Here is a 27,360-nt window from a genome sequence, read left to right on the forward strand (position 1 = left end):
GCATGTTCCTCAATCAAGAAGAAGGGAAGATTGGGCTATGACCCAAGAGCTGGAGCTGCTCAGAGCTCATACTCCTGCTTTTCTCTGTGGCCATCCTGTGTTCTTTCCTACCCCTGTAAGCAGCACCAGCCAGGCAAGGAATTGTTTGGGGATTGCCACCTGGGGTTTCTTAGTGTCAGGATAACTTTTGGGTCATGATGCTTCAATTCACAATTATTTCTGCTCTTAGACTTCAGCCTCTGTGAGTTCAGAAATTATGATGCTTATTGTTAAATGTAAATATATATTTATAGGGAGGTTTTCTTTGGAGTCTTGCTACACTGGAGCTTAATGCTTTTGTTCCAGGAAAAAGGAAAAAATGTGGCAACTGTAGGCACGTATTGTTGTATGTGGAAGAGAGCAATGAATTTCGAAGCAATTTGTACATATTTGCAAAAACTGCTGTCAACCAGAAAATAGCCTTCATTAAGAAACAAAGGGGGAGGTGTTTTTCTTTTATCTCTGAATGGTTTGTAGGCTGAGAACAAGCAATCCAATGCTGTTCCAAGGTATGAAACAGCAGTAGTTCAAGGGTGATGTAAAGCAATCAGCTGCTGAGATTAGCCAGGAGAGGAGATAGCAGAGGCGCTATTTCACCTTACCAAGGGGACAAACCCACCGTGCTGACAGGGACCAGGGCATGTGGTTTGTTTTCCACCAGCATCCAAGAACTCTGTTTTGAAATCTCTCCTGCATCTTACACAACTTGGTCCTTCAGTTGTTAATGGGAAAAGAACAAAACCACCTTGTTTTCACTGAAAAAAAAAAAAACTAAACAGAATACATGTTCTTTAATTCAAATTCAATGTAAAATCCCTCTCAAGACAGCCCTTTGTAATTTTTGTGTCAGTCAGTTAAAAAATATTAGGGGAGCTGGGATTTTAGCTTAACTCAATACCACTAGATAGTAATTACATAACATAAGTAGGGGATGCAAGCCAGTGCAAATCTGACATGGATTTTAGAGCAATCTTGATTTTATTACACTGCTGCCTTCACCTGTGTTAATTTGAGTTCAGAATGTATCTGTTTCCTAAAGAGAAAGTTATGAAGAGACCAAAAATAGCTGGAAGCTTTTAATTTAAATATTTAAGCTAATATTTGTGGAAAATTGTTTGTGATCTTCACACAGCTATTTCATATTGCCAGCCAGCCTCAATTTATGTAAAAGCAGTGTATTGAGACAATACAGGTGTAGGCAGTCACAATGTGAAGGATTACTGGGTGTAAAAGCTGTTTACTCTTTTAAACTATCTCTGGATATCTATCTGTCTATCTGTCTTTTGTTAAGATTACAGGTACTCTATATAGAAAATAAGCTATAGGCAAAGTGTGCCATTCTGCAATCATCTCAGTCCCATTATGGTGCATAGAATACATTTTTCTCAGCAAGAACTTTAATATTTGAGGCTGTTCTTCTTGTGCATAGCCTATATATTCATTTTTAAACATCACAATCTATAGCTTAAGTACTCTGATCTATTCTAGTGGAATAACTCTCTGACTGTGAGGAATCCATCTCTGCAAGAGGGTAAATAAATTTAAATTCCTGCATAGCACTGATTTTTAATTTTTTTTACCTTTGTGAAAAATTTACTTCACCAAGTAAAGCAAACAGACACAGGTTGTTGATAGCACCTGTGATGAACAATTAAATAAATTGGATGGGTCATTCCAGGCTATCCATGAGCAAAAAGATCATAATTCTTGACTTTGGTCACTTATATTTTACCACTAAAGGTAAAAGGACAAAAAGACTGCATAAAAAGAAACCAATCTGCTTCTCTTTTATTAAATCTGTTTACAGTCATACCACCTTGACTTATGGTCTTGGCCACTCTCATGAGGCAAAACTATGCTACTGTTTTAAGTGGGGTTTTTTTTGTTAGGCTTTGTTAGGCTTTCCTAAGTCAGATGAGGAATATGGGGAACATAATTTGAGTCTGTAGCAGCATGGGTGTTTCATGGGTGTGCAGAGGAAGGCCCCTACCCCATAGCTGGTCTGCTGCTGGCTCCACAAAGCCTCTTTACATCAATCAGAAACTGTCCCTGCCCTCCGTGTCCCCTCCAAGCAGTGGGAAGGGACATTTGGGGTCTCACCCACTCGGGGGACCCTGGGCCTGTCTAAGCAGGGAGAGAACCAGCAGCACAAAATATCAGGTTTGTGAGGATGGTCTGAGAACTGACTTTCCAAAATTGAATGTATAAAGGGTTTCAAGTTACCTTTGTGAAAATGGGCTGTATTTCCATACTTATTGGCAGTGGCTGCGATATACCTGCCATCTATATGCAGGTATTACTGCAATGTCTTTTTCCAGACCAGTAGGTCATAAAGTTCCATCTCCTTGAGAAGTGTGTTCTTTGGCATATGTGATTACTAATTAATGAAATACCTTTTGGGCAAATGAAAGCACAAAAGTACAGAAACTCCTGGAACTACTTACAGAGAAAATAAACAAAGTATCCATGCACTCTTAGAGTTTTTGTAAGTGCAATTTAGCCTTGAGACTAAATAGTTCCTGTTTACTGTTCTGCCAGAGGGTTCAAACACATACCAGTGTAGCACTTTCACCAAAATTGTTCTATCAGATTCCTGAGGAGGATTTTCACAGGTCTTGGGTATTAATATCAAATGCTGAACAGTTATGGCAGCCAAAATATATCAAAACAGTCTCTTGGCAGAATGATGCCTAGTGAGGTGTAGATATTAACTCTGTGACCTAGACTGACACCAGGCTGAATAATTACATTTGATTAACTGATAAAAAATTTCTGGTTTCTGATAGTTTTGGTGATCATTTATTTTCTTGTGCAGTCTTATATGGTCATAGAGCCTTGAGATATTTTTGTTTCCCTAGAAAGAAATGCATCTGATCAGCAAATCTGTTTCTTTTAAAATCATTGGGAAATTGGCCAATTACTTCAGTGGATGCAATATGGAAGCCATGAGTTATAACTGCAGTTATCAATAATCTACCATAATATCTACAATTGCATTGCATTTGCATACATTTAAAAAGATATCATTTGTGCCTCTAAAGACTAGATAATCTACCACACAGTTTGTATAGCCAGCTAAGTTAAGCACTTGGGGGACCATGTGTATGGAGTGTGTCTTTGCTTTATTGTGTTTCTAGGATACAGTTATAATAAAAGACCATGCATATAAGGCATGATTCCCTCTTCACACTTCCTTTTGCTCCATGAGGGACATTAACTTAGATTTTGATATACACTATGAGCTAGTGCCTCTCCCTGTGCTTATTAGCAGTAGGCAGTCTGAGAAAGATTCCTTCTACCCTCTGCCTCTCTCTGCCCATTAATCCCTCATAGCCTGCAAATACAGAAATAAGTAAAGTTCCTTCCTACCCCCTTTTAGAGAACAAGTTGTATTAGTCCCAGAAATACATTTATTTTATTGAAAAAGCTGTGCTAGTAAGTAGCCAAAAATTGTGACGTATAGACAACTTCTTAATTCACGGGACTGGGACATAATTGCAGAAGTTATGACAAATGAGCCTTCTTCATTGCTGTCCTCCACCCTGAACTGGGCAGAAAACTACTAGGACAAAAGAATGTCTTAGTCTGGTTGTCAGCTGGTGACTGAGCCACACCCAGCCACACTCCCATGGTGAGTGATAGGGCTGAGAATCCAGCAGGTAGAAGTGAGGGAACTCATGGGCTGAGACAAAGGCAGATTAATAGGTAAATCAGAAACTGTGCAAGCAAAGGAAAGCATTTATTCAACACCTGGTAGGGAGGCAGGTGTTCCTAGGAAAGCATGGCTCCATCACAGGTGACTTTGCAGGACAAATACCACCACTCTGAACATCTTCCTTATTCTTCTCTCAGCTTTACATGCTGAGCATGTCAGGGATATCCCTTTGGTCAGCTCTTTGTGGATTTATAAAAGGAACTTGTCAAGCATTCTAGCTGCCCACATTGCTGTTATTTCCCTTCAACTCCGTCTGTTATGACATTGCTTGAGATAGGAATATCCTGACTTCTTGTGGGTTATTCCACCATCTAAGTGATTATTATGTAATTCTGGAAATGTGCAGTTTACTCAAGTGTTCAAAAAACCCCCCACATTTATGTTGTGTATCTTCACCTGCTATATAGCTTAGCTGTATAAAGAACTAGACTGAAAAATTCGATCTATTTCTAAAGAAGAAGATAAGGTAGAGGATTTACCCTTCTGTGAGAAGATGGCATTTTTTTACTTAGCACACTGACAAAGGCCAGTACCAGGTAGGTATATGATGCATAAATTATTGCTAATCTCTTAGTCTGTCTTGTCAGAAGTGTATTTGGGCAAAACACAGGGACTGGTTTTATAAAGCAACTTCTAATTTTGCTCTCAGAGTTTGTGCACTAACTTATAATCAAGCAATTTGATAAACAGTTGCCTGTTTATCAGAGGTGCAGCATGCCACATTGTCCGGAAATATTGAGACATGGGTTTTTCAGCTTTTTTTCTCCTTTTTCCTTTTTTTTTTCTTTTTCATTCCTCTAGCTAATGTTCTTTAGTATAGAAGCAGAAGCAGGTCCAACAGAGATAAGATGAAGATCTCTGTTTGAAGTCATCATGCAAGGGTTTTCCTGCACTTGGTGCCCATGAGAGATGGATAAACTATAGACTCCTGAATGAAAGCAGACAGAGTATGCCAGTTCCTCTGTGAAATCTAATGTACAGCAGTGTGTCAGCTGGTAACAAGGCAGCTGCTATCTGAGATATCTCAGCAATTTGCAGTGTTTGCAATAGGGCCTAGATAGGGATTTTCTGTTTGGGGTGATGTTGGAGGTTGCTAGCAGAAGGAATGAGATTGTGAGTTGATACAACAAGGGAAACACATCTCCTTGTGCTAGTCCCAGGGTTTGAGGGTGAGTGTGTTTCAACTGGTGAGGATTTTCTCCTAAATCAGCATTGCTTTTGTGCAATAAGGCACCAGTGGGTTGTGCTGGGAAAGCAGTGGTGGAATCAAATCTCCGAGTTCTGGCCATGGATCCTTATATCCCAGATAATCTTGTGGCACCACCAATTGGTTTTATACATTTGAACTCTAGGAACCACAGTTTACCTTAGAGATCAAGACACAATGATGTTTTTTGCTTGTAAGCAGAAAGAGGTATAATTTATTTGCTATGGAAAGAAGGTGTATATCTCTTTGGTCATGGCACAACTGTTGATGCTACTCCAAGACCAAATTACTCTGAATAATCTGAAACCTGTCAGTACTTCTCAGCCATCCCAAAAGGTATTACCAGGAGTAGCTTGTTATTTTGAATTAGAAAGCATCTCAGGGGGTCTGAGATGAAAAGTTCTGCTGGTGCATTCATAAGGAATACCTATTTGAAGTATAGTTTTGTATCTTCCACAGACAATCAGAAAACAGCATTTGTGTCCTGAATGTTAAAGCTATTTCATAATCATTATTAACCAGCATGGTCATTATGAGCATGCTTGTTTTGGCCCTTGGGTAACAAAGTTCACTGCTCCATCAAGCTCTGTCATAATCAGCATTATTATAAAAACATAATATTGTAACCTTCAAAAGCTCCCTGGGCTAGTGCAGTAAAAACTGAGGGAATGAGCTGAATCTTTAGGCTAGCAGCAGTTGCACTGGGAAAAAATAACAATTTTTATGGATGTAAGGTACGTGCTCCTCCCCACCCTCTTCATGCTCTTTTCACCAGGACAAAAGCCATCCCTCAGACCCTTCTTGGAGCCAAATTAGCTCATCAAAGCAAAATAAGTTTATAACACAGTATTCACTGCATATCAAATTCCCATACACTGCTTTGATTTCCATTCTTTGGAGTGCTGTTACCATATTTTGAGTATTTCATTTCAAAGAGAAGAGCTATTAAGTGTTTCCCCCAAAGAAGCTGATTATTCAATGGCTAAAGATGTCAAGGATAATGAAATAAAAAGGGAGCTGGGCTGTGATAGTCTCTAGCAGGAAAATACATCTCATTAGAAAGCATTCCCACCAGAGGAGTATGTGGTGCTACATGCCTTAATTCCTTTTGCTGCCCAAGTTTGGGATGCAGGCAGCATGCAGCCACAGTGGCAGCACACAACTGTGTGCAAACAGTAATTAATCACTGGCTCCCTGAATGGAGCCTCTGTGAGGCTGGAGGCAAATCAAAGGGCTGGCCTGCTTTCCAGCGCTTGAGGAACACGCCATGCTGTACAACTGGGAGCATTCACCTTATGAATATCCCCTTGTAAGCCCTGTGGCAGAAGGCTGAGGGGAGCACAGGCTCCAGTCTGTGCTCAGCAGAAGGACCTGCCCTTTGGTGTTTGGTGATGGGGACAAACTGTGCATGCTCTGATCCAAGGATAATTCAGTTCAGTTTCCTGGCAATTCCAGAAAGAAAAAGAAGATCAATGTCACTACGCAAAGATTTGTATGTGAATTTATACTTTCAAGGCTGTTTGCAAGAGTGCATCTTTGAAATGACAGTGGTGTTCTCTACAGGCAGATTTGCATTCAAAATTTGTCAATACTTTGGCATCATCAGCAAACAGCAAATATGCTGGGAAAAGGTGTAAACACCCTCTCCCACCCCCACCCAGTAATTAGGAGCCTTTAGACCAGGGAGAGCATTTTGAAGCAGAGAAGGGAGTTGTGTCAGTGTGAAACACAGGGGTTGTCATTAGAGGATCCACACATTTTGCAGTGATGTTGACAGTGGTGTCTGAGACACCACAAAATTTCCTTGCACTTAGAAGATGCAAGAAGGCTTCCCCAGAGAGAGCACTGTGTGGGAAATGTGGGCAAATCTCGGTCTGCTTGGGAGGATGGCAACTGGGTCATTGTCCTCATGGGTGCAACTGTGGGTTTGGGGGAGGGTTGTGCTGAGATGGGTTATGGAGGGCAGGGCCAGAGAGACTGCCAGGCACTGAATTGTGTTTCACTGTGTTATAAAATCCCTTTAAAAATATCCCAATATCTGCAGCATATGTGACAGTAGTAGTGCCCTAATAAGGCACTGCTTGCGTTAAGTATAAGGCAATAAGCTTGCAGTAATCATACTGCAGCACATGTGCTCCTCATTATGAAGTATCAGGACATTTTCTGCCATCCTAACATCAATTTTCCTGGCAGCTCAGCATCACAGTGAACAGGACTTCTCCCTGTGCTGTGTCTGTCTAGGAAAAAGAGATGAAGTACAAAAGGGCTAAGGAAGTCGTATAAATTGAATGATTATGTGATTTTATGATATAGCAAAATAAAACTGGTCTGGAATGTCCCTTGATGTAAATTGTCCTAGAGATGTGGTACAATTTATATTAGCTGAGGTGCTGTTCCTCCAATTTGTCTAAAATACATGCTGTATGTGATGAAAGTCAAAATCTCAGCAATTAGTTTTTCACTCACCCGCATCTCTCATTGTGCAGATAAAGTGGGAGTTCCTTTCCCTTCACATCCTTATGACAGTCTGTGTTGCTGAGATATTTGTAGAGATCTGTAAGGTCTCCCAGAAGTTTTGCCAGCAGATTTCTACAACTACACTCATTTTCTGTCCATCAGTAAGGCCAGCACTGACCAGTGTTCCTTGCCCCCTGACAGGTCTGATTGTGCGGGAGGTGAGCATCGAGATCTCGCGGCAGCAGGTGGAGGAGCTCTTCGGGCCGGAGGATTACTGGTGCCAGTGCGTGGCCTGGAGCTCGGCGGGCACCACCAAGAGCCGCAAAGCCTACGTGCGCATCGCCTGTGAGTGCTGGGCCGGGCAGCGGGGGTGGTGGGGCTTGCCTGAGGACAAGTGCAGTCTCTGCCATTCCAGGGAGACGTTTCATTTCCAACCACTCTGTATCTTCTGCAGTTGTTGATGCATACTGAAACTGAGGCCTTCAGAAATATTCACAACTGAGGCCTTCAGAAATATTCACAAGAGTTTTGGTTTATTCTCTTCTTAGGAGCTAAACCTCGTTCTCCTAAGTATGGCATCAAAACTGGTATTTATTGAGTACAGCAGTTTTATGTCCTCATAAAAAAAAGTGCCTGAAGTTAATGAGTAGGAACCCTAACAAGGCAAGCTATGGAAAGAGGTGATAGCTGTTCTTTTCACAGAATGGTTGAGTCTGGGAGGCATCTTCGGAGGTGATCTGATCCAGGCATTGACTCAAGCAAGGACACATAGAGCCAATTACCCATGACCATCTCCAAATGCCTTTTGAATATCTCCACAAAAGAGACCCCACCACCTCTCTAGGCACCCTGTGCCACTGCTCTGTCACCCTTACAATGAGAAAGTGTTGCCTGATGTTCAGAGTGAACTTCCTGTGTTTCATCTTCTTTCCATTGCCTCTGGTCCCATCTCTGGGCTCCACTGAAAAGAGCCTGACTGTGTCTTTGTTGCACTCTCCCATCTGGTGGATGGGATCCCTCTGAGCCTTCTCCTCAGTCCCAGGATGAACAGTCCCAGCTGTCCTGGCTTTTTCTTGTAGGAGAGCTGCTGCTGTCATCTTTGTGGCCCTTTACTGAACTGCTTCCAATATGTTCATGTGTCTCTTGTACTGGGGAGCCTGGAACTGGTCCCAGCACTCCAGATGTGACCTCACAAGGGCTGAATTAGGGGACAGGATCAGCTCCTTCACCTGTTGTCAATGCTTTTTCTCTAGCACAGCCCAGGACATTATTAGCCATATTTGCTAACATTTGCTACATTTCTCACTTAATGTCAGCTTGGTGCCTACCAGAACACCCAGCTCTTTTCTATAAAGCTGAAAATATGTATCACTGCAGTCAGATAATAGAGCTGCTGTTCCTTAGCAAAGAAAAAAGTGTGTGTTTAGCATATCATGTGATCAGATTGGTAATATGAGTTTGAAAGTGGTCATCTGAACCCTAGTATTTCATCATTGTTATTCATGGCTACTAGCCTCAGTATTTATTTGAAGCCATTCCCAGATTAGACCCCAAGAACACAGGGCAACCAGTTCCCTGAAAACAGATCTTCATTTGACTGTACAAATATTTAATGTTCATTAATTTTCAAAGAGCTGCTTTTCTTTGTAATAGAGTAGTCACACTGGGGACTCCCATTTCTCGTTCACATGATGAAATACTATTCTGTATAATAGGAACAAAATATATCATCTAGAATTGCCTTTCTTCCACTGCTTTCACTCAGCAAAAACACATTTTGTGAGAAAAGGTCATTGGAAGCTGGATTTGCAGCATACTTATATTCCCTGCACTGTGCCTAACAATTTATAATAGGATAAGAGAATTCTTCCAGCCAAATAAACCTTTTCACAGACATATTAGAGGAAGGACTCTCTGTCATTATAACTCTCCATTAAGGGCTTGATTCTTTTTCTGTTCTTGAGAAACTACTACTTGGTTAAATCCTCAAAGAGGAGGTACCTTCTGTATAAACATCCAGATACAAATCTCAGAGGTGCTATTTAAATACCAATTTTTGAATGCTTTTAGTCCAAGTAAAATAGGAAATAGGGACCTTTACTTTTAAGTATAGCCTGCCCTCAGAGAAGAATTTCCCCAGGGCTAAGGGGAATTAAGATTATTGTACAAGGCAGTCTTCCTGCAAAAGCAGGAATGCCATTACACATGTGCATATTGCTTTCTCATGGCAGGAAGCTTTTCAGAACTGAGGATTTTCCTTTTTTGTAATGAAACAAAAGAGAGTGGTTTCAATTCTTTTTTTCTTCCAAGCAGTCAGCACTTCAGAGAGGTTTAGCAATGTTTGAACAGGTTTTTTAGATTATGACTCTGCAGTTAACTCATTCAGTAGATTCTCATGTCCTGCCAGGTAGCCCCTGACAGATGTCCATTAAATTAACACAGTTTGGAAGTATTTTATGTATGCTTAAGTGTATTTTACTTGATATTTAAGTAACTTTTGTGTCCTGGCATACCTGTGCACCTAATTCCTATATAACACATAATCATTATGTGTCAATGCAAGTTATTTTATATCAACTGACATTCCCAGGTGTCCACATTTCTATTGAAGGTGCTCATAATACAGAGTTTGCTTATTTTACTTACTATATTTTGGAAAGAGGGGAACAATCAGTTCAGTGATTTTTCCAGAGTGTCAGTGGCTTTTTTTTTTTTTCCTCTCAGAAAAGTCTAATTAAATAAACACCAGGGAATTTTAGAGGCCTGTAACTCAAATGTGGCTTTGTATTTTACTGAAGTTTTTTTAACCTCTTGTCCCTGAATTTGGGGTTCTTGGACAGCTGTGACACAGGCAAGTCACTTAGAGTCCCTTGGATTAAGGGTTGAAGAATGAGTCCTTCAATCTGTGGATTTTAAAACGGCAACAAAAACACATTCTCTGGAAAATTCTCCATGCACAGATTTCTATAAATTTGTCAGGTAACTCCAACCTACTTTTTGGGAACTCAGGAAGATGATGTGGGGAATATGCCTTACTTTCTGATGACATTTGGTCTGCAAGATCACTGCTTTAGCCTCAGTTACACCAACACTCATCTGTATTCACAACTTTGACTACTTAGGACTGAATCTGCACTGGCAATAAAAAAAAAAATTGTGTCCTAACTAACTTTCAATGCAGCTGGTTAAGTATTCTGATGGTTACACAGTGTGCCATGAGGCTGGGATACAATGTAGGTTCTATACAGTATTTATTAATCCAGGAAATCAAGGATGTCCAAACCTTAAGAGGGACAGAAGAGTCCATCTCTCCACATCAGTCTGTAGCCATAGCTGCTTATTTGTCACCAGTGCAGTCTTCCCTTTTAATTGGCACAAGAGTGAGCACTGACACCTTTGGGAGAGGTGAGGGGCCAATGGAGCATGTAAACTGCTTAAGTGGAATTATTTATCTTAATACCTGAACTGGTGATTCTATCTTGCCAGGTGCAATTGTAGCATAACTAGCCATATCTAGCACATTAGGAAAAGCTTCTCTCCTCTTTCTCTCTCTCTCTCCCCCTCTCCCCATCTCCCTCTCCCCTTTCTCTCCCCCTTTCTCCCTCTCTCTGTTCATTTACCTCTCCTTTTCTCCTTATCCACTTTTTGTTTTTTCTCCCTTATGCCCTTACGTCTGATTCTGGAATTATTGTGTCCTCTCAAGGGCTGGAGCTGCACTCCATTAAAACAAACAAACAGAAAAATAGCACCCAGCATCACTGTTCACTGAGCGTGTAATAGAATTAACTGAAAAGTAATTTGAAAGTGTGAAAAATGTGCATCCTGGAAAAGCAGCTTGTGTTTGTTTAATGCAGGGTCAGGCATGTGTCAGAAAGTACATAACAACCTGGTCAATGAAAGTTCTCTGTGAAAATCAATTGCAACATTGCTTTGACCAAGAGCTTCAGTTATTCAGGAAAGGAATTATCTATAAATATGGACTAAAGATGCTGCTGGTGTTCAAAGGTTGCCCATGCTGGTAATACAGACAGGAAAAAAGCCTGAGTTTACAGACAACATTCCAGCTTCCTTAAGTGTTCGGGGCATTTAACTGCAAATCACTGTTGCACTCCTGGATCATGCCTGTGCTGGGAAATGACTCCCTTCTGTGCAGGCTGTTTCTGCAAAGGCATGACTTTCCTGTTTCACAGAACTCATTGTCTTGGGGCATCGGTCTCCCCATGAGAGCAGAGCTGAGCATTTCATCCTCTTAAACCAGCAGATTTGTTGGGATTAATTTTCACTTTGCCATTTTAGATATATCAGAAGCCAAAAAAGTAGTGATACCTAATGTATATATCCTGATGGAGCTGGAAAGATACAATAAATTTTCTAAGATATTTGCCTAGAAAGTGCTAAAACACATTTCCTATTTATTTGCACATTTCTGATTTATTCTAGGCAAATCCTATGAGGAGCCTTAGAAGTCACTAAAATGTTTTGATACAGTTTTTCTGCTCAATTAAAAATTTTTCCTGTTGTGGAGGGAGGGAGAAAGGAGGGATTTTGGACAGCTTTACCTTTGGCTGTGAAAAATGCAGCCGAATAGAAAGATTTATGTGAATTTTCTGTAACAGAGCTGATGCCATTGAGCAGATAGAACGGGGCAAAATTCATGTTAAAACAATGAATGAGATCTGAGCCTGTGTAACCAAAAGTAGAGTTAAACCCATTGGAACATACATCTGATAAAGACTAAACAATAGCTGCAGGATTTGACCTAATTTTTAGATCAGATAATAAAGGGGTAGCTAAGACAAATTGCTTTGAGCCCCTGTGCATAGAGCAAACTCACTTTTCATTTGCACCACTTTGGTATTGCTGTAGCTTCACTGACTTCATGATGTTAACCCATGCTCTCCTTGAGAAAATATAGTAAAAATTTAAGCCCTTTATCTGCTCCCAGGTTTTGGATTTGTTGAACATCTATGAGAAAAGAGAAGCTTTTTCTATAATTTCTATTACCTTTTTTCTATATTTTTCTATTTCTTCTATTATCTTTTTTGGTGTAATGGATGTGAATAGTTTATTCTTTTCCTTTATTCACTATCTTAAAATCAGAATTAAAAAAAAAAAAAGCACAAGAAAAAAGATTTTTAAAAGCCCTGATGTAGTAAGGAACTGTGCTTGTTAATCTTTTTTTTTTTTAATTCTGTACTAGTTTCCCATGTACTTATCTGAAAGCCTTTATTCTCCCAGACATTTTTTTCAAAGGCATGAAGTTAATATATGCATGTCAGATACTGTATACTGATAAGATAAAAAAAATGCAGTACAGAAAATTAGATTGGTTCATCTGATGGTTTATCTCTGCTTACAAGGGGTTTGCAGTTATGCAAAGGAGCAGATATGAAAAACAATCACATATTCTTTAGTGATACTTGTTTATCTCACCTTGTAGTGCTGGGGCCCATGCTCCATGGCTCATGGCTGCAGTGCCTTTCTTCCCTCCCTTCTCCTACCTGATCCAAGCAGAGCTGTGAGGACACACTGCAGCCACTGGAGCATTAGAGCCCTTTGCAATAGGAACAAAGTTGGGTGGATGTTGAGGTAAGCAGAAGGGAGCTAGGAAGGTCAGCAACTGAAAATGTTAATAGGAAGGTACATCCAGGATATCCAGTATTAAAAAAGAACATTAAAGTGTAGTTTGTGTACTTTGGCAAGTGTGTGTGAGAGTTAGCAGAGATAGGACCTTAATTCCTTCCTTCCTCGTGTGCCATTTAAGTTGCTACTAATCAATATCTGCTGCCTGGAGTTAATAAAGGGATGACTGAGGCATGTGGTCTTGAGCTGAGATTGCTGAAGAGCAGCAGATTACAGAAAGGGCAGCAGAGAGGTTAACTGTGCATTTAGCATATTCAGTCCTACCTACCTCTCTCCCTGTGCTCCTGAAAAGCACAAGCACTCTTCTGTACCACTTCCCAAGTTAACAGGCATGACCACTCCCTAATTTAAGAGGGCAGTTGCAAATAGAAATTACGTTGCACTGTATGGAAGAGCCAACTCTATAAATTAGGGCGAACCTGGTGTTTGCATTGCTTAAAAAACAAGAGGAAACTTCTTTACTGAATTAACAGTAATTTAATCCCTCTGTAGGAGCTTTGAGAATATCCTACCTACACTGTCATGCCTAATAAATTATCATCTTTCAGTACGGTCTGATTAGGGCCTTAGTGTTGATAGATCCAGCCAGGAAGTTACTAAATTTTTGCTTGTATTTTAGTAGTCACCAGACAACTGTGTGAGTTATGTTAGTGCATCAGAAGAGCAACAACAAAACACCAGTTACATAAAGAATTTTCAGTTTTAGTGTTTCAGTGTCTTGCAAATTCAATTCTACATGTGAATTGTAATGTACACCTGGTGTTTCTAATGTCTGTCTTTAGTACCTTTAACACATCTGTCATGTAAAAAGTCACCTGTTGAGGTCAGGTCATTTAAACATTACATTTAGGTTTATTTGAAAAACAAGAACTCGGGAGTCCATCTTCAATCACCAAATAAAATAAAATAAAAGGAAGTTTATAAGTTGGTTTTCAGGTCAAGCTTACCACAAAATATTGAGCTATCAAGTAAAAATAGAAGAGGAGGAGAACAGTGTGATCAATGTACACCTGGGAACCCATCTGCTCAGTGGATTCTTGACAAAGTTTGTTTACTTGTATTTTTTACAGTTGTTTCAATACAAAATGTGTTGAGTGGGTCATTCTTCATTATAAGTACAGCCCACAAGGAAGCTGGGTTGCAAAAGATGGTTTAGTCTTACGAGCACCTGGCTGAATTAGCTTGGAGCTAAAGAGGGGAGGGGAAAGAAATTATTTTCTTGCAGATCTGTAAGCAGTGAGTCTCTAGAGTCATTGGGGCATGGTGTTATCCCCAGCTGGATGAAGATGCCATTGACAGAATGAGGGCTGGCCAGTCTGCACCTCCCATTTGTTCAGGCTGAAAATACAAAGGAAATAAAAGAGGAGAGAAGGTCCTGGGCTCATGCAGAGTGTCTTGCAGATGGTATCCGGGCAGTCAAGAGGTGTTCCTCTCCTCCTTCTGTAGCCCAGGTCAGTGGATTGAGCAGCCTGCATCCCAAAACAAGGTGTGCACTTCCAAGAAGCTGCTGCAGTCCCCCTCAGCTATTTGGCCCTGGAAGCTCATGCTGCTTCCTGGCTATTGGGGCCACCAGAGGGCTACCGACAAGCTCAGCCAAAGCCACAAACTGCCAGGCATCTTTGGAAAGGTGGAAGTTCTACCACCCATGATGTTCCTCTCCAGACTGAAAAGGTGGCTGTGTCAGCCTCATGGTGTTGCAACATTTGTCTTTAGGACTGGCCAGAAGTGAAACAGCCCCTCCAGAAAAGGAGAGAGTAGCACAGAGTTGTGTATTGAGGATTAAGAGTTTTAAGGTGTTGACTTATTTCCTCAGTCTTCAGCTCCAGCTGCTGAAGCGTGGGCCAGCTGAGAGCCCAGCCCAGCCCAGCTGCAATCCCATTCCATGAGCAGCAGTGCTCTGGAGGAGGGCAGGAGGCTTTGATCAATGCCCAACGTGCAGCTGGTACCACAGGGGACTCTGCAGGGCAAGACACCACACTTAGAAAAGCCATTGATAGAGGTTGCAGGGGGATCCCCTGATGACACTCCTGTGATTGTCTCACTGGAAGTCTGGTTTGATCTAATTAATAACAGAGCTGGAACCACACTAGAACAAAATGGAAACAGAAGAGGTTTTTGTACCTAACCTTTCCATTGCTTACCCACTGGTGAGATTGATCCCCTTGCAAAGGTCACAGACTCAGCTGTGAACATTAAAGCAAGGCCAAACTAAGCCTGACAGGGCAGGGTTCCTTACATTTAGAGTTGCAATTCAGTATTTATTAGACTTTTTTTTTTGAAGCAAAAAGGTGTCTCTCAACTCTATCCACATTGTGGAAAGTGATGGAAGAGACCCGTTTTATAATATTAGTCATGTTTCTGGAGCTAAGAGTCAGTCATCCAAGTTTGGGAATAAATGCACTGAGAAGAGTTTTCACAAGCATGTGGATTCTCTTTCACTTTATAGAGCATCAGTGACCAGTCTTTTCCCACAATTATTTTTCTCTTTGGATGTTCTTATTAGACCAGGTAAAATTAAAATAGAATTGAACCTTGCCTCTTTAGAACACTCTCAGGGGAAGAAGGTAGACTTGAAATCTTGGTTATATATCACATATTGGTCCTCTCATAACAGCTAGAATTTTACCAAGCCATATTTACTTTTTCTCTAGTGTTTTTATTGTTTTTTTTGCTTTTGATGTGTTTTGTTTTATGTGGACATCTGTATATACTTACCTATATAAAGGAGGTTATCTTTTGTACGGAAATGCATACATTTTGGAGGTCTTTTCACATGCTTAAATCCTTGTTTCTCTGAAAACACACACTGAACATATTTTTCTCAATATTCATATTTAATATGACAGTTGTATAGAAAAAAAATGTGTCTTTTTTTCTTTTTGTGCTCTTAAATTTTGCTCATATTTTAGATTGTTTGTTCTGATCCTGTTCAGTAAACAGGAGGAAAGTTGACGTTAGAGTTACTAGAAGAACAGAGTCTAAAAGGTCTACCAAGGGCAGAAATCCATCTTTCCCTGACAGTAATGCTGCCTTGTTCTGTTTGTCTGGTTTGCATCTAATTCCTGGCTGACAAGTGTCCGTTTTTCATGCTCATTCATTAGTCACCCTTGCATTAGCACCACATTGAAGTGCCTGGTCTGCCTCTTATCACATTTCTCAGAAACGATAAAAGATATCCTTATAGTTTTACCCACCCACACATCACAGTAAAAAACCCAGAACAACAAAGAGATAAAATATATTTGATTAAAAAAAATAATAGGGTTGTTCTTCGTTCTTTCTTAGAAGCTGACAGGTAGAAAAGGAAGGGAGAAATGACTTCTGTATAATCTATCACCTTTTGCAGGCAAAAAGCCAACTTTGTAAGATAAAAATGTGTTAAACATATAATGAAGCAATTTAGCAGTGCATCAAAAATTAGATCTAATGCCCCGTTGTCCAAAAAGCATAGCAATTCAGAAGTAAAGTTAATATGTTGTACACTGAGAGTGGTTTCCTGTTACTTTACTTCAGCTTTATCCTTATGAAAATTCCCTTATTTCCATGAAGCTCTTTTGCAGCCTTATTTCCTTATCAGAGAGGGCTGTGCAGAGTATTTCAGGAGTCTTGGGGAGAAGTCTCACCATAAGTATGCTGTAAACATGCTGCAATATATGGCACAAGAGACCCCTCTGAATCCACTAGGACTGTGCCTTAGTAAGGAAAATAGTCTGGCTCAAGGTGGCAGACCAGAATTTTAATTGCTGCCTTTGGTTTCTTTTATGAACACAGCCTTGAAGGGAAGGTAGAGGTGGGATAAAGCCCCTGGTGGGGGTGCAGGCTGTTACCTGAGCCTGGCAGTCAGAGAGCTGGTGAAAGACAGGATGGGCTCTTCAGCATCACTTTCCACTTCAGCTCATTCCACTATGGGGAATATTACCTGCAGAAGGGGAGGAAGGTATTGCTAACACCAGCAATGTAGGGTTATTCTGCATTACCTAACTAATAATGGAAAGAAAGTACAGCTGCCTTTCTCTCTTGTCCCTCCAATGGAAGTTAAAGTGCTCTCTCAGCATCTCAGTAACAGGGCTGCTGCCCACCTGAAATTTTCATAACAGAGAGGTCTTGATCCAGAATGCATCAAATGTTTTATTGATTTGATTTTCCAGGTATATTTTTTTGAAGATTATTAAAGCTTCTTTGGGATGTATTTTATTAGTCTCTTACCATTCTCTGGGAAAATGAATCCCTTCTGTCCCCACTCACAAGCAATTGTTACTTAGATGACACTTTGAGAAATGGAAAAGTGTTATTGAAAATACTCTGCTTGGGAAAGATCCAAAGTCCCTCAGTACATTAGCAAGCTCACCCACTCCCAGCTGACAGCTTCTGTGATGACTATAATTGTTAAATGGCAAAGGAAGCTGAAGATTGGAGAATTAGAAGGATGTCATTGTTACCCACAGAAATCATAGCAAGGGCCATAGAGAAAAAGCAGTCATTTCCAAACTCAGTGCTGTCCAAGCAGGGTGTTTCATGATAGATACAACAGATGAGGAAGATGTTTGTCCAGATCCTTTGCTTCAGTTAAAGACCCATCTCGTGTGTCACAACCTTATGCCTGGTCAGGTCAGCTAACCGTAAGTGCCTTGAACAGTTGCCATCTGGAGCCATTTGTAGGTGACATGGCTGCTGTGGGAGGTGATGGGATAAAGCTGTGAACACGTGGGAGGAAGCCAACAGGATATAAGAGCTCCCAGTCTTGTAAATACACAATTATGTACCTTTACCCCTGCCAAATTAGTATAATTTACTCAATGGTATCTAATGGCTCCTTTGAGAACATTACTGCCTGTTATGTCAAAGGCTCTACTTAGTGTATTTTTAGTTTGTGGATCATTGAAATGCTTGAACCCAACAGTGCCATTAGAGCATCCTCCCACAGCAAGGCCCTGTGGGTGGGGCAGCCAGGAGAGCAGGGGACCCAGAGAGTTCATCTCACCTGCCACAGCGCCACTGCAACTGTTCCCTGGGAAAAGGGGCTGTTCATACCCAGCAATTCCAGCTGTTGGTGACAAAGATATTAAAGGAGGATTTTTTTACTGTTATTACACATTTCTAGATTAATGTTTTTACTTTTGCATGCACTAAAACTTGGGGATTTTTCTAAAGGCAAGTGCTTTGTGGGAGAGGTGATTATTGTGCATGTGAGGCAATGTAGAACTAGAGCTCTGTTAAATATTTCAGGTAGGTAGGTAGGATAGTAAATCAACATGTCAAGAAAAATATTCAGATTATTATCTAATCTCCCTCTACTGTCTTCAGCCTGAACACCTGAAAGCTATTATTAATATGCTATTTAATATTGTGCTTATATGCTTCTATTACTATTACAGTAACTTTCTCATTTTCCCTCAACCATGATATTAGAGCACAATAATTGCCCTGTGCTTGTGTGTGTACCTGCTAAATGCACTAAGGTGTACCTGATATAGAGGTAATTCTTTTCTTCTGAAGATATCTGTGGAACTAGCAATAATATGATCTTATGGGTACTGCTAGCAATATAGCCCTAGCTGTTTGCTAATTTGAAGCAAACTGCATTACCCTGATATTATTTGTGCCCAGAATACCAATCAAGCCCACAGGATGGATGAGGAGCCTGGGTCCAAAGAATGTAACTTCCCAAGAAACCTACCAGCTCCTGAAAGAACTGCTCATTTCCATGTTTAACATGCAGAACTGCCGCAAGCCAAAACTCAGCATTTTGTCCTTGGAATGACTCCCACCCATGGGCACCTTGGGAGGGTTTCAGATTTACTCAAATGGAGCCATAGAACTTAAATGTCCACTGGATAGCCTGTCAGAGAGGGTGGGATGAAGCTGCTGGTGCTGGCAATGTTGGGAACTCTGTAGAGACATCAGAGACTTGCTGTGGTTGCTGTCCCATGAATGAGCCTCACTGGCTTGGAATAACTCCAGAGTGACAGGGATGCTGACAGGCACAGCCTGGCAAAACTTGGCATGTCATCCTGAGAAACATTCATGTCCAGATTTTTGCTCCTCCTCTTTGCCCCAAGTTATCTGGTGTTGCAGGATAGAGCCCCCTTCAGCAAGAGCTGAGGGTGGAATGGTGGATGTGATTTGTAGTGAGGTGTAGCTGTGACATGGGCATGAGCTTCCTTTTGACAGGAGGTAATTCCAATCAAGCAGAGAGCTGGAGGCAGCAATTTCTTACATTGGTGCAGTAGGGTGTACCAAATCTTATCTTTGGTGCCTTAAACTGTGGCCATAAATCTTGTCCCATCAGAGGGGCTCTCAGTATCCCTGCCCTGTGTGCCAGAAGGAGCAAGAATGCTGCTGGTGGGAAAGCAAGTGTGGGACTGCTTCTCTCATGCCTGTGGTGCAGAGGAAGGACTGACATGCCTCAGTTTCACTGGAGAAATGCTTGGATGTCAAAAGTTTGCCACTATATCAAGTTAAAATGAGCATCTCCAGCTATGACAGGGCTTTCTCATGGTACCATTGAACTGATACTGAATTCCAGGTAGCTGAACAACCATGTTTTACCAATATAAGATAAGAGAGGTCTCATGCTATTTAAAGTTTCAGGGTATCAGAGGAGCTGATTTTGGTGGCAGCCACCCCATCTCCTTTTCCATCTCTGCATTTGCCAGCCCCAGGTTTTGCCTTTTGGTAGCACTGATGCAGTTCCTTGTGTCAGCTCTTAATCAGGTCTTGGAGGTAATCTAGGAAAAAAATAACTCTTTGCATGGTTTATTTGTAAACTGGTTCAATTCAGTAATCTGTTTTCCAGCCCAATCATAGGTTATGGTTTCAAAATATGAAATATCTGGCTTAAAAATTGTTCCCATATGACTTTGTCTTCTTGCCAATATGACACAAATATTTGTGCAACCTCACTGTGAGCTGATGTATGGAAATAGTTTGACTTTAGAACAAGAAGTAAAACAAAAATAACTGAGTTGTAAAGTTTTTGAAGTCAGGCCAGCTCTTTGATGTGACTTTGAGCATGGCTTCACATCCATTTGCAGAAGGAACTGGCAGCAGGGAGAAATATCCCCAGTAGCTACTGGGGCTGAATGCTCAGCTCTCCCAAGCCACGTCCTCCCTGGCACAGAGGGGAGGGTGGCAGTCCATGGCAACAACATGGGGATAGTGATAAGGAGGGAACTTCTTACGTCTATTTTACCATCAGTGCAAAGATGTTACAGAAAAGTACAAAAAAGCCAGACTTTGCATCTGTCCGGTAAAATGAATTGGTCTGGTCTTTGGAGGTACATTCAATGCCCTGTCAGTCTGCCACATTTCTGTGGTGCTATGGAGGGATCCAAACATGGTTCAACTCCTTGAAGTGTCTTTTTATAATTTTCATTATTATTACTATGTTATTATTAATAATAATAATAACTTAGTGCTACAGGGATAAGGTGTAGACAAATTAGCTAAAGCTATAAAGTTAATGCTTATGAGCTAAAAGTACATTAAATCACAGCATGAGCACTTTCAGCTATGAGTTTAAGGCAACTCAGTTTATATGCTGTAGTGTTACAGATCTATTTAGTTTTCCATAACTTTCTTTAGTACTTCACTGGTATAGTTTATCAAACAAAAATTATCTGGAAAAGGGACTTTTTTCATTTTTTGTTCTATGTCTGGACATAACCTTCCACAGGAAGCCTTGGTTTCTCACTGGGTTCTCATGCTGTACCACAATATAAGTATTAAACCCACAATGAAATCTTTGCTTAATGTTGGAATGAAGTGAAAGCATTACCCAGACTTTTGTTAATGCTTTATTTTACAGGGAGCAGAACTACTGTGTTCTTTGTCTCTTGCATTTATCCAGTATGGTAATCAAATATATTATAAATGTCTGGCTGGTAATAGTGTTAATTATTTTATTTTCTTCTCCCTTCTCAGATCTCCGGAAAACTTTTGAGCAGGAGCCCTTAGGGAAAGAAGTGTCCCTGGAGCAAGAGGTCCTGCTCCAGTGCCGTCCCCCTGAAGGGATCCCAGTGGCTGAGGTGAGCAGCAGCAGCAGGGTCTGGCACTGGGGCATCCTCGGTAGGGCCTGATGGGTGGCTAATGGTGCAGTGACTTACAGCAGGGCGTGATGAATGGGTGCTAATGGAAAGCTGACTGACTGCTGCTCATAGGCAAGATTGATTGGGACCTGATTAATGGCTTTGGGCTGTGGTGCCTTGCTGGGCAGAGCTGCAGGCGGTTTGGTTTCAGTTTTTTCTTCCCTTTGAAAAATCACAACTATATCTGGCATCCAGAGGACACATAGCTGTGGGAACATATTAATACCAGCCTGCTATCTTTTGTTTAGCTTTTAAAGAAAAAAAAAATCACTTATTCTGAGGGGCATCTTTCACGCATGTTTTAATTTTTAGTTTGCCAGACAATATTCCACTCACATGTGTATGCACCACCCTGCCAACTTGGCATGAGAGGATGTGGTACAATACAGGCTCCCAGGTAAAGCAGCACGAGGTTTGGGAAAGTAGAGGATGTATTTGCCTAATAAGCCATCTTCAGGGCCTTAGCTGTTTTTCCTACTGGCTTTTAAAGCAAAACGAGAGTGGGTAGCCTGTTCTCCCCTGCAGGAGCCAGCCTGCCCTTCAGCAGAAGCTGTGCCTGACAACAGCAGTGAGCAGCAGCTTCCCTAAGTGCAGCACTGTCTCCAGCTTCAGACTCCCAGCTCATGGAAGGGGGGTCCCTGAGTCACAGGGAGGCCTCTGAAATCCTAAATCCACTGTGGCTGTTATGAGAAAAATTGATTGCTAATGACGGTAATTCCCCTATCTGAATTCTCTTCGGTTTTCCTCTATGAGGCGCAGAAGAAACTGTTGCCAATTTGCATTAGGATAAGTCAGACTGTCATGGCTAAGTAGCAAAGTGGTTGTCACTCAGCGCTCACGGCTGATTTCTCAGGAGATGAAGCTTAAAGTGTTACCTCCCCATCTAACCCAAGTTTAGATTTAATCAGAATTGCAGAAACATGTCCACAAACATCAGAAAGAATAATTAGCACAGAAGATTTTTCCCTCTTTCTTGTTCTGTTGGCTGTTTTCTTTCCCCATTAAGATCTTCCAAGCTGAAAAGAGTGTTTAGGTCTGCCAAACCAGCTTGCTGACAACTGTAATATTAATCAGTTGGGTTTCATCAGGAACTCAGCAGCAGGTTTTTATTTTCCTTTCTGATGTTTCTTTGCATCAAATCAACATCTTGTTGTACCATGACAGGAGTTTTTGCACTGGGATGTGTTGTTCAGGCAGGGCAGGGTAGTACTGGGAACTTCATTACCTTTGCTAGAAGCAGAGATTAATGCTGACGGGTGGGTTCGTTTCTATGCAGTGTTACTGGGAGCTCTGGAATTTCAGCAGCCAGGCTGATTGTTCCCTCAGAAAGGTCTGTTATACCCAGTCGCGTGGCTGAGACCCAAACTGCATAATTTAACGTGATTTGTGGAAAGTGATCTCTGAAAAAATCCTCTGTGAGCTGCTGCCATAACAGAGTTGTGCTTTTTCCTGCCTTCCAGTATCCTGCTCACTCTGTCAATAGCCCTTCATGACGGTGCATTGAGTGACTCTGAATCTTATTTGTACCATGGTCAGGGCAGACACCAATTAACACTTGGCAGGCTCAGAAATCTTATACTCCCTATCTGACATTCAGAAGAACCATTCTCAATGTGGGTTTTTTTCCTGTTCTGACTTTTGAAGTCAGAAAGAGATCAAACACCCAGATTGGACAGCCGCCTAATACAGCCTCTTTGTAGATTCTTTCCAACACTATTAAAAGAACAAAGACCTGAACACTAATGAATTTGAATACCTTAATGTGACACTTTATTACAGCCACTTGCTGAAGCTAGTAAGATAAATTTAAGGAAAAAAAAAAAGGAGAGATGAAAGATAACTTGGTGGGTTGAAGGATTACATGATTATTTTAATTTAAAGATGAATGAGTTCTTTGTTTAAGACTTCATTTATTTGTTTGGAGAAGTTTCTGATATGATGGTACAGGTAACTATTAGAAGGGCTTGGGAGAAGGCAGGCAGCAGACTGAGGCTATTTTCTGTCTTGTTGAAACACTGCTTTGATTCCAAGTAGAGTAGGGTAATGCCTATGCTGCAGCTGTGAGCAGCATTTCCAATGCTTTGGTGGGCATGTGCTTTAGATTCTTCACACTTTGGAAACTGTATTTTGTTTAGGATTTTTTTCTTACTTACTGGTTCCTGAAGGAGCCACTGTATTTAACACCAAAACAGATGAAGAGAAGCTTACACTCTGAGACTGTACAAAATGCACCTTCAGTGTAATGTGCGCAATGCTGAAGTCCAGAGTCCCAATGTCTTTTGCTTGCTTTTTCTCTTTGATTCCATTCTCCCCCTTCATTCACTGTTGGGTGTTCAGTGTGTTTTTCTTTTTTTCCTGGTATTCAAAGTGGTGAGAGCAAGCATGCTCAGGGATAAATTCTGTCCTCTTTTCAGTATCTGGGGAATTCAGGCTTATCATTCCCAGCATATTTAATTGCAATTAACTGTGTCAAGCTCTTATGGATCAATGCTAGAGCAGATCTTAGGAGTACTGAAAAGCTGAAGCACACAGCAACATACAGCTTCTCCAGAGGGCAAGAAGGACAAAGACAGAGATGGGCAGGCAAAGCTTTTAAACAACACTTACCAGTCCCTCAGTTCCACTAGTACATGACAAGCATTAAAGCAGGCTCAGGTCATGGGCACTATGAAAAAAGAAACAGAAAAGTCAAAATCCAAATACAAACAGATGTGTTAAAATACACCAGTCTCAGGGCCTGAGGTCAAATGAAAGTACATCTCCTTGTTCACTTGGAACAACGTAAGGAACCAAGGGTTTCCATGGTCTCTGGAAAAGCAGAGATATAAACAGAGATAACAGAAATATCAGCTTCTCTGCCATCACACACCCCTGCCCACCAGCCCCAACCAGCATGGGTGTCAGCTGCACCCTGGCATCCCTCCCCACTCCCAGGTTTATAGCCAATATCAAGCTGAACAAAGCTACAGGTTCTGAACCACCCAGGTAAATGTTTGGGCTGTTCCAGTGCATGGCCCAGGCAAGCAGCAGAAGGACCAGCACAGGTGCTGCTACACTGAGCTTTGCACACATAGCTGAGGGGGGAAGGGGCAAGCTCATGTGTTCCTGCTGTGACAAAAAGAGGGAAAAGATGAATGGACATAGAAACAAACAGCACCCTGCCCTAGCTCTGTGCTTCTCTCCCTTCTGCTTTCCCCCAGTGGGGAGAAGTAGGGTGAGGTGGAGATCAGCAGTCTGACCTGCCTGCCTCATGCTCGGTGGAAATCAGACAGGAACAGCTCCCCAGCATGAACAGAAACATCCATTTCAGTTCCACTCTGCTGTGATTTTCTAAAGCTAACCTGAGAAGGCAGGAAGGATCCCATTCTGTGACGCTCCAACAGCAATGGCTGAGTTGTTAGCAATTAACCCCTTAGGTCATTTAACTTGTTCTTTGAAAGACACCAGCATTGTATTGCACATGATAAAATATAGTTAGAGACACTGAGTCACATCAAATTAGCTCATTTGGGTAGGTCATAGATCAAAACACAAATGAGATGTAAGATCGGTTAATATGCCAGAAGCTGCCAGAACTTTTGCATTGAAATGTATGATTTGTGGAGCCTTTAATAGGGGGGTAATTGCTTCTTTAATTTTAATTGAGGTGTTTCACACAGTAATTTAATTGCAGAACAGGGTGTAGTGTACAGTTTGGTGACCCAGTTGGGTTTAAAACTGTATGTGATATTTATCCACATTCATGGCTTTAATTAGGAACTAGAGCAAGGGGGAAAGGATCACTGAGTCAAGAGGCAGAAGAGAGTGTCTTGCTGAGTCAAGATGACTGTGACACAAACTTTACTCAGCTGCTCTTGCCCAGGCAAAGGCTGGTGGAAACCAGGGACTTCTACAAATAGGCAGTTCCATCTAATTGATTATTAATATGACTGCTGTTTGTGTTGTTTCCTGAGAGCCTCTTATGTTTTGCAGCAGTTATCCCTTAATTGGGAGTTCATGTGTGTGCATTTCCATGCAGGTGTGTTACTGAGACAGTGTTTTATATTCACAGCAGGAAAATGAGCTCCAGGAGAGACAAGTAGAAGCGTTTGTGGCCACAAATGCTAATTGCTGTAAAGTGGCACTGTCCTTTGCAGTGCTTGTGACATACAGCAGAACTGCCTTTGGGTGTCAGGGAGAGGAAGAGAGTGGGAGGCAGGTTTGTGCAAAGAAGGAGCACAGCCCAAAATGAATGAGGGCTGTTCATCCTTTGCTTTGGAGAGCCTTTGGGTAAGGTCTGGCCATGCAGGCCTGTCCTCCAAAAGTACAGGATGAAGCACCCTGCAATTGTCAACACCTGGTCCCCTACATTTCTGTCTCTCTTAGCATTCATTTTACCCCCCAGCCTACTGGTGGGTGGTCAAGTCACTCTTGCAAAGTGTGTGACATAGGTTGCAACCTCCTGCTTGAAGGACAGGTTTGCATTTGAATTTGTGCTTTCCTGGGAAGTACCCTGACTACTAGATTATTAGATAGCCTTGTTCTTATATTTCCTACCAGTTCATTTCCACAGTGCAGAAACTCATGCCAAGGGGCATAGGTCTTCTTGCAGAACTGCTCTTTTGGAGGCCTGACTTTTCCATGGAACACACCCCTGAACTTTTTAGTCCAGTTCCACTGATGCCAGTGTAAGTGAGGGCAGAGCATGCTCCAAAGTGAATCCAGTTGCTGTGTGATTCAGTTCAGGCACAGATGATCTGTGGGATTGGAGAGCAGTCAGACTTCTAGTTCCTCCATGAAATATTACAATGGGAGATTTTCTACAAGAGCTCTGACATGAACCCTGCTAGCTTATCCTCTTCTCTACAGCTGTGGCAGACAGCTCTGGGATTATGGTTTAGCTAACACAACCTATCTGTCCATATGCCCTCATGGTGCCAAAAGTGCCAGTCAACATGTGGGCTATGGGCCTCCAGTTCAAGCTCCTCTTTCAGGTGGGAAAAGAAGCCCAGCAGCTTCTGATGGCCACATAGCAGGTGCTGTGGTTTTCATATTGCCATGATCTGGTTTTGAATTTGAGACTCTGAGGAATAAAGTTCTCCATCTGCTGCTACCATTCCACCTCAGAAGTTTATTCTGAGGCTTAACTTCCCAGTTTTGCATAAAGCAAAGCTGTGATGGGGCTGGAGACATCCAGCATCTGTACGTACACCCTGCAAGCAGAAAGCTGGATATATGTGTAATTACGGAAGTGTTTCCACAGCAGGAACAACAATTCTCCTTATTTGCAGCAGAAGCACAATAAGAACAACTGAACAAAACACCGTGGTGGTTTGCATTTGCTGTCTCATTCTCAGTATGTTTTGCAGTCTCTCAGAGCTGTAATTTCAGTTGCTTTGGAGATCACTTCTTTTTCCTTTTATTTTCAATCTTAAATGCGTATGAAATATCTTTCCAGTAAATATTACATAAAGGACAGCATCCTCTTCAGCAGATAGTTGCTGGGATGAAACCAGATCCAAAATCAAATAACATTCTTCAAAGAGGCACTCAAGTCTCACGGTACCTAAAATTGCTGCTGGCTCATATGAAAACTACTAGAGTTTTCTCAGTCTCACTCAGACATCTTGTACTGTGTCCAAATTGGTAGTTAGTCGGTTAGTTTGTTTCACAAATACCTTATTACTGGAATGTGTGTGTGTGTGTGTGTGTGTGTGTGTGTATGTGTGTGTGTGTGTGTGTGTGTTATACAATCCAGGTGAAGCCAGGGAGCTGAGATTTCCCTGTGGCTGTTGGAGGTGATGCCAGCTCAGCAGGGACTGCTGCAAGGTGAGCCATGCCACTGGGACCAGCTGGCACAGCTGCAGAAAACACCAGCCACAATCCAGAGTGCATGGGGAACCAGATGGAAAGCAATCCTGCTGTGTCAACCAGGCATGGGGAAGGCACGGGTGCAATGTTCTCGCCTTCCAAAATTACAAATTGCCTTTCATCAAGGCAAGTCTCTTGCTGCTCCCGGATGTTTGCATCTTGTTTCTTGTGGAACATTGCACTGGCGGGCTTTGCTTGTGTCTGGAGGGTAAAAGACTTGCTGTTTGCAGCAGGTGCTTCTTGCTCTGCAGGTGACCCTAGCACAGGTTGGTGCAGAGAAAGCAATGAGCAATGGGGATCCAGAACTCAGACCCTGCTGACTTAGCTCTTGAGATTGCCAGATGTGTAGGGAACATCTCTTA

At 41.7% G+C, this 27,360-nt stretch overlaps 1 protein-coding gene across 2 annotated transcripts in view; it reads left to right on the top strand.

Annotated features, from left to right (window-relative positions):
- Positions 1-27,360, top strand: part of UNC5C (unc-5 netrin receptor C) — a 243,332-nt gene that overhangs the window by 164,714 nt on the left and 51,258 nt on the right. For both annotated transcript variants that reach the window (XM_058803456.1, XM_058803458.1), the window contains exons 3-4: positions 7,620-7,763; positions 20,985-21,088. In XM_058803456.1, the coding sequence (XP_058659439.1) occupies positions 7,620-7,763; positions 20,985-21,088 (248 nt within the window). The remainder of the gene's footprint in view (positions 1-7,619; positions 7,764-20,984; positions 21,089-27,360) is intronic.

Source organism: Ammospiza caudacuta, chromosome 4 (assembly GCF_027887145.1).
Source record: "Ammospiza caudacuta isolate bAmmCau1 chromosome 4, bAmmCau1.pri, whole genome shotgun sequence".
NCBI lineage: Eukaryota > Metazoa > Chordata > Aves > Passeriformes > Passerellidae > Ammospiza > Ammospiza caudacuta.